This window comes from Nothobranchius furzeri, chromosome 16 (genome assembly GCF_043380555.1).
Source record: "Nothobranchius furzeri strain GRZ-AD chromosome 16, NfurGRZ-RIMD1, whole genome shotgun sequence".
NCBI classification, from domain to species: Eukaryota; Metazoa; Chordata; class Actinopteri; order Cyprinodontiformes; family Nothobranchiidae; genus Nothobranchius; species Nothobranchius furzeri.
Window position 1 is genome coordinate 23767805 of NC_091756.1, and position 13360 is coordinate 23781164.

The window sequence follows — 13360 nt, forward strand, 5'->3', positions numbered from 1 at the left end:
TCTCAGATAATCCCCCCTTGTCTTTCTGCCTTTGAATATTATCAGGCAGAGTTTCTGATTGACTCTGGTCATGAATAATGCAGTCCTAAATTCTATCAAGATTTGTAATCTTATAAACAAGCTATGTGTAACATGGCTAACCAACCGTACGGCTCGTTTTTGTAACATACACAGTGAACATACGGTGGTTTTTTATGGGTTTCCCCACACTTCAACACAGTAAGTTGGATATAGTACTACGAGTGTACAGTACAGTATGTACAATGCCTTGTGATTCACAAAATGTCTTGCTTTTCCCAACACCCCAATGCTTTGCGCTACCTTTCCTTTAATATATTTTATGTGAGTTTTCCAGCAGAGTTTGTGATCAAAGATTACACCCAGAAATGTATTTTCATATCTATAATGATATCATTTATTGTTATTGCCATTTGTGTTTTATTTTTTCCCAGTTTTCCAAACAGCCTGATTTAAGTTTTATTTAAATTCAATGATAATTTATTTAACTCAAACCATAATTTCATAAGTTTGGTAGGAAACTTGATTACATTTTTTCATGCCTCTTAATGACATTTTAACTGTAAATATATTGTAAAGATTAATAAAAAAATTAAAGTGGTTCACTCGCATTTGGTTACAACCCTCAACCAATAACACGTTATGGACTGAAAGCAACCATAGAGCTCCGGACGTCACGTGACTCTCAGAGGGATCGGCTTGGATTTTACTTCGTTGGAGTTTACTTCACACTTTAAAGCCGAAGTAATCGTTTTATATAGTCAGAAATTAAATAGACTAAACATCTCCGACCCTTACCGTGCCCCTGGGATACTTTTTAAAACGCCTGAAGCTGTCGGAGCAGACTTCTTACCGGACCTGGCCGGGGAACCCCTTGGGATTTACCTGGAGGAGCTGGCCCAAGTGGCTGGGGAGAGGGAAGAATGTCCGCATCTCTGCAGACGCAGCACCAGTCCTCCTATCGATCTCACGCTCCAGCTTTGCCTCACTCGTGAACAAGACCGCGAGATACTTAAACTCCTCCACTTGGAGCAGGACCGCATCCCTGACCTGGAGAAGGCATTCTACCCTTTTTTAAAAAGCAACAATTCAAAGGTCCAATTCCCTTTCTACAGGCTTCTCTCAGGAGTCACACAATCTGATGGTTGCTGAAAATGAACATGGGCTTGTGACTGACACACACACACGCACACGCACACGCGCACGCGCACACGCACGCACGCACGCACGCACGCACACACACACACACACACACACACACACACACTATAATAAATAATACACACACAATAATAAAATTGGACAACACAGCTGACCATGGGTGTGTATCCTCTAATATCGAGCTCACCTGGCGCTCTCAAAAGTAGCAGATGTCGTCTTCCCTATGGCTCCAAAACCGACTCCTACAGCCAGGCCCTCTGCAGGGTCACAGAGAATAAAACAGATGACTCATCTCTCCTCATTTAAATATTTCGTATTCTGTATCACTAAATAAAAGTTTCACAGTGGAAAAGAGGAGGATGAAGAAAGTACACTGGAAAAGAAACAGCAAATGACAACTGTGAATTAAATCAATAAAGCAGAAAATATATCAGCTGAATAAATGAAAAGAACTACAGAAGCTTGTTATTTCTCCAGAACACAGGGAGGGTCTGTAGGGGTTTTACTCCAAGGTGTATTTATTTGTATTCTTTTATTTTCTGCCTACAGTCAGGTTTCTAGGGGACATATCGGAAGATGCAAGGCTTGTAAAATGTTGAACAAGACATGTTTGGTGAACTACAGATGTATTCCTTAGTGTAACTATAAGAAATCAGGTCATGCGTTTTGCTTTTTTTTACAGTCTAAGTGTTCAAAAGAGATGGGGTCTGTTTGTAAAAGCACGACAGGACTCAAGCTCACTTTACAAGCTGTGACCACTGAGTTTTCCCTCTCACCCCGAGCAGCACCTCGGTCCTGTTTATCTCCTTTGCTATGCCTGTCACGCACATTTTAAGTACTCTTCAGTCAGAGTGGAAGTGAAAAGGTTGCAGTGAGCGACGGATCCGTGAGCGTGTTCGTGTATTTGAGGAGTTTGAGTGTGTTTTTTGTGGAGACAGCTCTACAGGCTGTTTTGCATTTGGTGCAGTCACGGCAGCTCTCCACACTGATTACAGGTCTCCAGGCTTGAGGACAAGAGGACCACAACTCGGATGTAAAAGGTTCGCAGGGCAACACAACCCAGACTCCTCTGTAAGCTTGGAGCTGTTTTATACTCATCATACATGTTTGGACTTGGCAACATTTGATCTCAGGTGGAATAAATGCATTAATGGACACGTGTGCATATGAGACCGACTGTCTCAGATAGTCAACATTGCGGCACTAGCGCTTCTTTGTGCATTTTTCATAATTGTCTTTTATCTCCAACACCTGTTTTTTCAGCTCTGAAGGCAAACATTTAGCAAAAGTCATGAAATATTTCACCACATGCAGGGATAAGAGCCTCAGCTGCAGCCTCTTTGGCATTTATCGTCTCTTAAGCTGTGCACATAAAAAAGTGAGTGTTCTGGAAAGTGTAGAAGGATCCTCTCAAGAAGAGCAGTAGAAGAATTGTACACAAAACTGGGATTGTTTAGGAGCCATTTTGGAAACGTGCTGGTCAAGGTTCTCAGTTATCCAGGGCAAAGTAACCCTAATCCCTCGTTTACTCCAAGGGCAGAATGGATGCAATCTGGTTTCTGTAGACCAAAAATCAATGAGCCCAGTCAGAGCACTCACGCCGGCTGCGGTGCAGATCTGAAGCTCTGAAGTGTTTTCACATGGAGTCTACTTACTCCAGACGTCGCATGTGGATTTTCATGAAGTGAAAGAATTTACACGAGCCAGACAAGAGATGTGTGTCAGTGAGGTGCATCAGGTATATTTCCAAAATAAAACCTGTGTTGCATTTATTTTTCTAGTTTTTTTTTGTTGCTATTAATTAACCCTCACCCTATTATCAGTGAAAACGTACAATGCATGGTTCACGTTAATATAAACCGCTGGAGGGAAAAAGGGCTCTCACCAGCCAGAGCAGTTTCTCCGCAATTTAATCTAACAAGATTAAACCTACGGATTTAGATTTTACTACTTAGATCATCTAACGGATCTTTGTGCGGATGATCAAAATGTTACACCTCAAAGCTTTAGCGCCTGATCCGTTTGAAAACGCTAACGAGCTGTAGGACGACAGTCCTCAGCACTGGCCACTAGTTCAGGCATATCTACAATTATTTGACTGACACAGCTGGACTTTACACAGCTGAAGCAACGAAGCGTTGTGTTGGTTAATGCCAAAGGATCGCTGTGTCACAGTTCGTCTTCGGAAAAGAACAGCTGCTTTATTTATTTATTTTTTGACAAGCTCAGTAACCCGAAACAGGAAGCGAATGAGGCTGGGCAGATTTCAGGAGGGACAAACAGTACGTAAATACATAACTAAATACTTTTTGTAGATTTGACATACCTAACAAGCTCAGTAAATAAATTACAATAAAGGCTGCTTGCTCCAACCACAGAACGCGTTTTGGGTAATTACATGAAAAGAAACACATTTAACTCGGTTGCAAAGAAGTACAAGTCATTAGATGGCTATAATGTGTTCATGTCTGGACATGTGGGGCAGGTATTTTACTTTATTAGTCTTATGAGACTTTGGCTCTGACAAACTTTCTTCATGGCTGTTAACCATTGCCTTCAGTTTATTTTATGAGCTAGAAACCTGAAAATGTTTACATTACTGTCCTTTCATCTACTTGTGCAGCCTACAGTGCTGCATGTGTCAACCATGCTGATTCCATTTCGCTGAGATTTAGCTCAATTTATTGACAACTGACAGAAAAAAACAGCGGTCATTGTGGGCAAGCTCTTGAGCGCAGGACGTCACGCATAAAGGGGTCTATGTCTTTAAAATAATTTTTAATAATTTGGTGCTTTTGCAGGAGCACGTTTCTGGAGACGTTCTGCATTGTCCATTGCATTTTCTTTAACTTGTCAGTCAGTGAAAATGGCCACACGGCTTCTGGAAAGCACCAGTTCTGCACTTGGTGTAAATGGGGTCAAAGATTTCAACAAAAATACAATTTATTCTCATCGGGCTAGACATTAGAATGAGACAAAAACATATTTTGAAAGAACGTTTCCTCGACAGACATATGAGAACTTGTCAATAGAACTTCCTTATAAAGAAAAGCTTAACTGCCAACCATATTATGAATTGCCACACACTTCGCCAATCATGTGGTTGGCATAGAGTCACACAGCAGTCAGATCATAGACATAAATACATAGAGACGCCTTTGGATGTTGGAGTTGGGCGTAAGGACCCGTTCTACTGTGGTGTGGTCTATCGTCCAGCTGGTCCAAACGGTTCTTTCCTTCAGGAGTTTAGTGACTTTCTATCCTCCACTGTGAAGCTGTCCAGACTAGTGATTGTTGGCGACTTTAACATCCACGTTGATGATCCCTCTGATCACTTTGCCATGAATTTCTCCAGCCTTATGGACTCCTTCAGCTATACCCAGCATATTTCTGGCCCCACACACACCAGGGGACACACTCTGGACCTTGTTTTTACCCTGAGTCTAAATGCTGACAGTGTTTGTCCTGAGGACATTTATATTTCAGATCACCATTGCATTTTCTTTAACTTGTCAGTTTCTGCGTCCCCACCTCCTGCTCGCCGTATGGTAAGTTCTCGTTTTCTTAATGAGAGCAGAGCTAGCAATTTTTCTGCGGCTTTTGATTCACCCTGTTCTTCTGATGACGACCCAGATTCCTTAACTTCTCAGTTTAACGGGCACTGCCTCTCCATTCTGGACAACATCTGTCCTGTCAGAACCAGATCAGTTCCTGCAGTGAACCCCACTCCCTGGTTTAATGACAGCCTTCACAGCCTGAAGTGCCAATGCAGAAAAATTGAGCATTTGTGGAAGAAAACCCATCTTCACGTCGTTTTTAAAATCTGTACTTTCACTTTTACTTGAGTACGTTTTTTTAAAAGAATTGTAATTCGCTACATTTTAAATCATATCCATTACTGAGTAAAAATAAATAGTAGGCTTAATAAATGAAAAATATTGCGTGTGGCAGCATCGGAACAGGAAGAGACTCCAGCATGAGCGCCGCGTGTAAACCGTGGGGGTGGGTGTGCACTTGATAATGACGGCAAACAGCTAATTTACTGCAGTTTTGCTCAGAAACATCAGTTCAGTCCCTGTAATCCACTCCCTGTTTACCTCCTCTCTCCCTCCTCTCCTGTGGGTTGGAACCCGCACCTTCGCGCACCGGTGTGACGTCGTCAGAATTCAGCTCGGTTCGGTAATCGGACTCGGTTCCGTGTTTGAAATGTGTTTCCCTACCGCTCTGCACGGAAGCAGCAAAATACTGTTTAGCGCTCCTAACAAGCGGATTCTCAGCGCTTTGCTCATGAAACAGAAGACCTGCAGGTCTCTGTGAGTTAAAACATCCTGATACTGTTCAGGCGTAAACATTGGGCTCCATCCCTGTGTTTGAACTCAGAAGATGCTTCTTGATGCCACAGCTATGTGATGATTTAGAGACCAACCTTCACAGTTTGGAGGCTCACGCTGGTGAGGAGACACCATTAGTTCTAGTAACACCTGGGCTCCCAAGGCCTATTCTGGCAGGATGGACGTTACGGGACCCTTAAGGATTCCAGTTGGATGATTGGAGGATTATTTAGGAGGATTGGAATGAACAAACTGATTTCAGTGGTGAAGGGTTAAATGAGTGAGTGAACCCACTACCAAGGATGAACTCTGCTAACTTTAAAAATCAGCTGCTCTAAATAAGCATGAAGGTCAGAGAGGAGCTCTAGGATGGACATGGATAAAGGAACTGTAATGTAGAGGTAAAGTAGGGCAGGGCCATCGTTAGCAGCTGTCATACTTTAGAAATGTTTGAATTTCATTTAGCTTGTTATGTGACAGGTTAGAGCACAGTCTCGTGTTAGAGTTTTGTCATGAGAACATTGAGATACTTCACACACTGATGGCATCTAAAAATAATTATTTTTCTCAAAATAAAGAATAATTTTAAACAATTGAAACATACACACGAGCAAATTGTGAACTGGCATTGTGATTTAGCACTACTTAGAAGTAGCCATCCTTACGTTGACAAAAATGTAACTATGTAACTTTTACTTTGAGTACATTTTATTTACAATACGTTTTACTTTTACTTGAGTAAAATTTTAGGAAAGTACTTTTACTTGTACTTGAGTAAAAAATTTTCTAAGTATTGGCCCTCGTACTTAAGTAGGAAATTTTAGTACTCTTTTCACCTCTGTATATATATATATATATATATATATATATATATATATATATATATATATATATATATATATATATATATATTTATATTTATATATATTTATATGTAGTAATAGTACTTCCTTCCAGAATTACTATTTTTTATTTATGTTGTTGGCCTGTGAAAAAAGATTTCACCTACTTTAAAACAGAAAACATTACAGATAGAAGAATAGAATAGAAATAAATAGAAACTCCCTTTATTGTCCCTCAGTGGGGAAAGCTTGGTGTCACAGCAGCAATTGCATTTATTACAGGAGCAACAAAGGAGAGTAAAAATAAAGAATTGTATATTTTTTTAGTTTGAGTTTGGCCCGCAACTTCGTCCCAGTTTTTCATTTTGGCCCAGTGTGAATTTGAGTTTGTCACCCCTGATCTACACTTATTCACATTACAATAAGATACCCATTAAGGTTAATATGCACCTCACATAAGAGTTTTAAAGATTCTCATTCACAAAGTGAAAACCTTTTGTATCTGAAGAAGCGCATGGCTTTCTGAGGGATGTTGGTAAATACTCAGAAACGTGTCAAATTCTGATTTGCCAAATTTGGCCAAAAATCTTCCCGATTAATTCAGCTTCCAGCTGACTCCCAATTCGGCCAAATCGGAAAGAAGCCTCTTTAAAAACAAACTCCTTTGACCTCCAGTCAAAAGCCTCTCTGCGACGCTGCAAGCTGATAAAGCCAAACAGCTCTCTTTTCAGAGCCAAGCAAACATCCACCTTAGACGCAAACAAGCATTCCAGCTTCCTGCTTTCCCCTCGAGGGATCTCAGACTGGACGGGTCCTATTGGAGCTATCAACAGGTTCCTGATATCAGAGGTTCACTCCACCGGCAGTGACATGCACGACCCCCCGGATTGAACAAGAACCTCCACACCAAGGGTGCGTAGACTTGGCACAACAGATTGCGTCTGATGCTGTTTTTAAATAAACAACTCTCTAGTTTATAACCAAACAATAAATTATTTTACACCCAGACTTCACAACTTTCTCAGATACAAAGAACGGTTCCTACAACCTCTAGCTTCCATCACAACACCTCACATTCATTACACCACATCACATTATTCATATCTTGTCATGTATAAATGATTAGTTTAGGAAAAATAATTAAATTCATTTTATAAACTAAATACTGACTCTGTCTGAATTAATACGAAGTGTGTTTATGGTCCCGAGAGAAGCAAAGAACCCTAGAATCTTCTGATTAAACATTCAAACATCAATCAGATTGATATTTCATATTTACATGGAATCATCACATCTTATTGGCAATAATTAGCAAATGTTTTTCACTACATCACCTTTGTTGGTTAAGTACATAACGCCACACGTGTTCATTCATAGTTGTGATGCCTTCAGTGAGAATCTCCCAATGTCATTTTCATGGTCATGAAAATAAAGACGACACATTGAATGAGGTGTGTCCAAACATTTGGCCTGTACTGTAAGTGAGACACACTTAAAACAAAAAGAAAACCTTTACAATAAAAGTTATAGAAAAATATATGTTCCACTCTTGTATATATCTTTGAAATGTGTCAGCCAGGATTTGGAGCTGATCTGGGATGTTAGAAACCCAAATCGATGTCTTAAATGTGCAAAATAAAACCTGGCTCATGCAGTTAGTCTTGTGTTCACACAGCATATCTCATTATATCTGCATGTCTCAGAGCAGGAACATGTTGTGCATGTTTATGTGTCTGAGAGAAGCAAAAGGAGCAGAGGACATTTTATCTTTAATGAAGTGGCCATTCAGGACCACATAACAGCAGCCATAGTGTGTCCTGCATTACTAACATGTTTCATTATTGTGCTTTTTATCCAAAGTTAATGAAGCTAATAATTATTCCATGCTACAAACAGGATATTACAGGTTCTGGTGGAACAAAAGGGAATCAATCTAGCCTGATGCACAAAGTGAGACTGCATTTTCTCATTAATTTTCTGGGATATGAATTGATTTGAACAAAGGGGTAATTATGCATACCTTCATGTTTGCTTTATGCATTCTCTTTCTCAATGTTTAATCAACGAAGCGAGGTAAATTACTAAGACATTTTGTCACATAAGCAGGAATGAAAATCTTTTTTAGCTTTAAACTGTCAATATAAAATAAATCTGTAAAAAAATTAAACCTTTATTTTTATAGGAAATGTTTGTAAGAATGGTTTAGCTGGGATGTTAACAACAAAACACCCAGTTTTTTTTTGCAGAAGGTAGGTGGACAAAAAACTACATTTAAGAAAGTTGAGCGTCTCAAGAATCAGAGGCCTGCAGGCCAACCTATCAAACGCCTGACTCCACAGAGACTCACATCAGTGCTATCAAGCACATCCACATTTTGACACTTACACCAAAATGTGTGACTTTCCATTCAGATTGAACGGCCTTATGACACTTTGTTTGCGGCTAATTCTCACCTGGGATGTTATGAATAGTGATGGCAAGTATGAGGAGGAGAATTCGGCGCCAACTGCTGCCCATCGGGCCAATTGCTTCGTGCTGTTTACTTCCTGTTTCCTGTTCTTCGAACTGGGTAGAATTAGGTCCTCTTTTTCTCTTGTAGACTTCCCCATTCTCAATCTTATCTGAAGGGCAAAGAAGACAAAGTATAGCATAAACATCAAACAGTGGAATTTCTCCTAAAACTGAGGGAAATGGAAGGACTATTGACCAAACAGAATTATGGCTCCATTAGTCACATTTATGATCCAAAGCATGCCAGTGAATTACAAACAAATGAAGTATACAAGATTTTCTTCTGCTCCTTTTCATTCAGGTGTTTGTAAGTTGTTCATTCATTTTGTTATTTTCTTTTAAAATAATGAAATAAATGAAAAAAAAAAAACTACGCAGCTACACTCATTTTCCCAACAAATATTTTTTGAAAATAATTGCTCTTCTCTGAGTGAGGCATGCATAGCTAAAGGTTAGAAAGACCCCAAAGGGTTTCAGCAGGCTTCAATATAGAGTCCTCTGGTTTCTCCCAACAGGAGAGCTTGTCGGATGGCAGAAAAATGCCTGAAAGCTTGTAGACTGCCAGCTGCCACAACAACCTCGATTATACTCCAAAATACAACATCAGAAAAAGCAGGCCCACTTCATTCATTGACCTGACAGCTTTATCTGCTTTTCATGTCTAGCTTCAGAAACAGGAAACACTTTTAATGCCTCCCACAAAAAAGTGATGAATAAGTAAATAGTTGCATCCCTTAAAGATGTGGTTCACTCATTTAATCAATATATTTGCAGTGGTCTCAAGTAGGAATCAATAAGTCGTACTAGGGGAAAAACAGCTCAAATGTGCTTGTTTCAGGAAGTACAAGTCAGCTGAAGTAGAAGGGGGCTGCAGATGATGTGGAGTGTTATTTCCTAACATCTCTCCTCTGATTGGCTAACATCATTGTAACTCTACCTCTGACTCTATTTGCTCTGCAATGTTGATGTTTTATCTCCACAAACAACACAAGCCTGGAGGAGTTCTGCTATGTGGTGAGGATGCCAATTCTAATGGTTAGCTTCTAACCAAGCTATTCTCTGCTGTTTCCTGGATGCTAAACCAACAACAACCTTTCCCGTCTAGAGCCAAGATGGGCGAGTCCATGAATGCTAAACGACAGAGTGACAGAGATCTGTCAGACTTTAAATCCCAGCATTTGACTCTGAATTAACCATCAGAAGCTAATGCAAGAGATAGGGTTAGAAGCGGGCCCGGATGTAGGCATGGGCAAGGAGAGGCAATGCCCCCCCAAAAATAGTAATTGCCCCCCCCCCACCCCCCACCCCATGTGATGACATGTAGAAATCCCAAATTTGAAAAGATTTGAGGAAAAAGGGTCAGAGTGCTCTCCTCTCTCTCTCGCTCATTCAAAGTAGCCGCTGATTGGTAGATGCAAAGGGAGGGTGTGGCCAGCCACTGCACTTGGTTCTCTGTTGCGTCACTCGCCTCACGCTCTCCCTTTTCTCAAGGTTTCAGTTTGCCTCGTTCTTTTCTTTCATTTGTTTTTTAAGTGAACCGAGTCGACTTGCGCAGTTTTCTGGTTTCTAAACCTAGCTACAGTGCTAAGGCACTAGCGGCAGAAACCGGCTCGTCGGCTGCTGCTTCTCAACTCGCCACAACCCCCGTGTTCAGGGCAGTACTGGAACAACCAGTTGCACAAGCGCAGCAGCCCCTCCTGCTGTCCCCGTCGCTACCAACCCAGCCGTCGCCGTGGGTGACACAGACCTGAACAGTAGTGCACCGTCCCAACCCACCGCTCTTGTTTTCCCCAAGTGCCATTTTGGGAAGAACATGCGCTCATTTTGCCCCGCCTGATATCGTGAGAGACTATAGCTGGAATATTCAGTATAGCTGGATGCATGCTTTTGTTTCCCATGTCGTAAGTTTGGGGGGAACAATGATAGGGATTTGGCTTTCACAGAACAAGGATTTAATAATTGGAAAACAGCACTGGAAAAGGACAAAGGATTCACAAAGCATGCATCAAGTCAATGCCACATAAAAAATGAAAAAGCTGGTCTGAAATGTCCAAAAGAGTGGCCACAGGGTAAACAATAGGTAATTTAATAAGTCCCACACAAATAAAAAAAAAACAGATACTACATAAAAACTATTGGAGAAGTAGTTCAGTTCCTAGCAGTAAATGAACTAGTGTGGAAAGCTCCAGTGGTGATGATTTCTCTGCAAGACTGTTCTTAATGATTGACTACACACTGGCCAAAGACTCCAAATTTAATTAAATAAACAAACACATCCCAGAAAATGCTAAATACACCTCTCACAACACTTGACCTCTACAAGAGTGCTCCAAAGCGTGTGACTTTTGCCATACAGGCAGCAGTAAATAAGAATTATTTGGTTTACAAAGGTCAAACGATCTGGACTTTTGCTCAAGGTATTCTTGTTCCACCCTCAGTCAATGGATGCTTTCAAAGGTCAAAACCCCTGGGTCCATTTCTCTCCGATTGAAGCTGCCACACCGTTAAGCCATAACAAATGGTTGTGTGTACATACCCTGTGAACCCACGGTGGTGTGTGTCTCTCTAAAGCTTACAATGGGGCAAAAAATATATATTTGGTCAGCCAACAACTGTGCAAATTCTCCCACTTAATACGATAAGAGAAGTTTGTAATTTCATCATACCCCAACTGAGACAAAATGAGAAAAAACATCTAGGAAATTACATTGTTTGATTTTTAAATAATTTATTTGTAATTTATGGTGGAAAATAAGTATGTGGTCTCCTACAAGCTAGTATTTTTCTGTCGCTCACAGTCCTGTAACTTCGTCTGTACGAAGCTCCTCTGTCCTCCACTCATTACCTGTATTAATGGCACTGGCTGGAACCTGTTATCAGTATAAAAGACACCTGTTCACAACCTCAAACAGTCACAGTCCAAACTCCACTATGGCCAAGACCAAAGAGATGCCAAAGGACACCAGAAACAATCTTGTAGACCTGCACCAGGCTGGGAAGACTGAATCTGCACTAAGCAGCTTGGTGTGAAGAAATCAACTGTGGGAGCAATTATTAGAAAGTGGAAGACATAAAAGACCACTGATAATCTCCCCCCACGCAAGATCTCATCCCATGGGGTCAAAGTGATGACAAGAAAGGTGAGCGAAAGTCCCAGAACTATTTGGGGGGACCTAGTGAATGACCTGCAGAGAGCTGGGAGCAAAGTTACAGATGCTACCATCAGTAAGACATTATGCTGTCGGGAACTCAAAGCCTGCAGTGGCAAATGTGTCCCCCTGCTTAAGCTAGTACCTTATGATGTTTGTTAGAGAGCATTTGAATGATCCAGAAGAGGATTGAGAGAATTTCATGTGGTTAGATGAAACTAAAATAGAACTTTTTGGTAGAAACTCTACTTGTCGTGTTTGGAGGAGAAAGAATGCTGAGTTGTATCTAGGGATGTGTATTGGTGAAATTCTGGCGATACGACACGTATCACAATGCAGGGGAGACAATACAATGTATCACAACATATTACGATACATTCAGTCAGACGTCATTAGCGATGTTTTTGACTGAATTTACTGTAGGAATATTCAATAAACAGTTCAATCTGATATTAAACATGTTTAACATGAGGTATCAGAACCATAACATAAGGATTTACATTTCAATGGTGAAAACAAAACCCATTGCACACTGCTGCTAACTAGTGGATGGCATTTGAATTGCACCAAAAGAAAAGAAAATACACAAATGTTTGCATGTAAATTCTTGCAAAAATGAGATACACGGCTTTGAATATCGATGTAATATCAGAGAAAAATATCACAATATATTGCCATAATCAATATTTTCGATGCACAGCTTTTGAATGTCAATATAATATTGCTGGAAAAATATCATGATAAATTGCCATATCTATATTTTCTTACATCCTTAGTTGTATCTAAAGAACACCATACCTACTGTAAAGCATAGGGGTGGAAACATCATGGTTTGGGGCCAGGACGACTGATCTGTGTAAAGGAAAGAATGGATGGGGCCATTCTTGGGTGAAAATCCCAATTGAAGAGACTTTTTTGAGTAAATACATTGCCACAATTTAAAAAGGTATATCTTTATGAAAAACAATGGGCACAGTTCTTTTATTTGATAACGACCTAGTCAGCCTTTACGTCAAAATATATTTTTAGTGAAGCTGTAACTACAGAGTAAGGAAACTCAGTTTAAAATTGGCTAAATTGCATTTTATTGCTAGTGCAATTTAAGCTTTTTCAGCTCAGTCTAAATCACAAAGCTCTTGAAAGGAAGCAGCTGGATCTCATTCTGGCCTCTCAACCAAACAGCTTCTCTATCCTGGTGCAGATTCTCACTTAGAAATTAAATGGAAATCATCTTCTGTAATGAGTGTCAGACATTTTTCTACAAATGCATTATCAAATTAACATCCCGTTTCTGCTATTTCACATTTACAAATGATTAAAAATTCGAAAAAAAAAAAATAGTGTCTCA

The 13360-nt window shown here is 40.2% G+C and overlaps 1 protein-coding gene across 7 annotated transcripts in view; it reads right to left on the reverse strand.

Moving 5' to 3' along the window:
* The window catches only part of LOC107388274 (zinc transporter ZIP11), a 214674-nt gene that overhangs the window by 3560 nt on the left and 197754 nt on the right, over positions 1 to 13360 (reverse strand). For all 7 annotated transcript variants that reach the window (XM_070545499.1, XM_070545496.1, XM_070545498.1 and 4 more), the window contains 2 exons: positions 8806 to 8973; positions 1367 to 1436 (listed from right to left, as the gene is read on the reverse strand). In XM_070545499.1, the coding sequence (XP_070401600.1) occupies positions 1367 to 1436; positions 8806 to 8973 (238 nt within the window). The remainder of the gene's footprint in view (positions 1 to 1366; positions 1437 to 8805; positions 8974 to 13360) is intronic.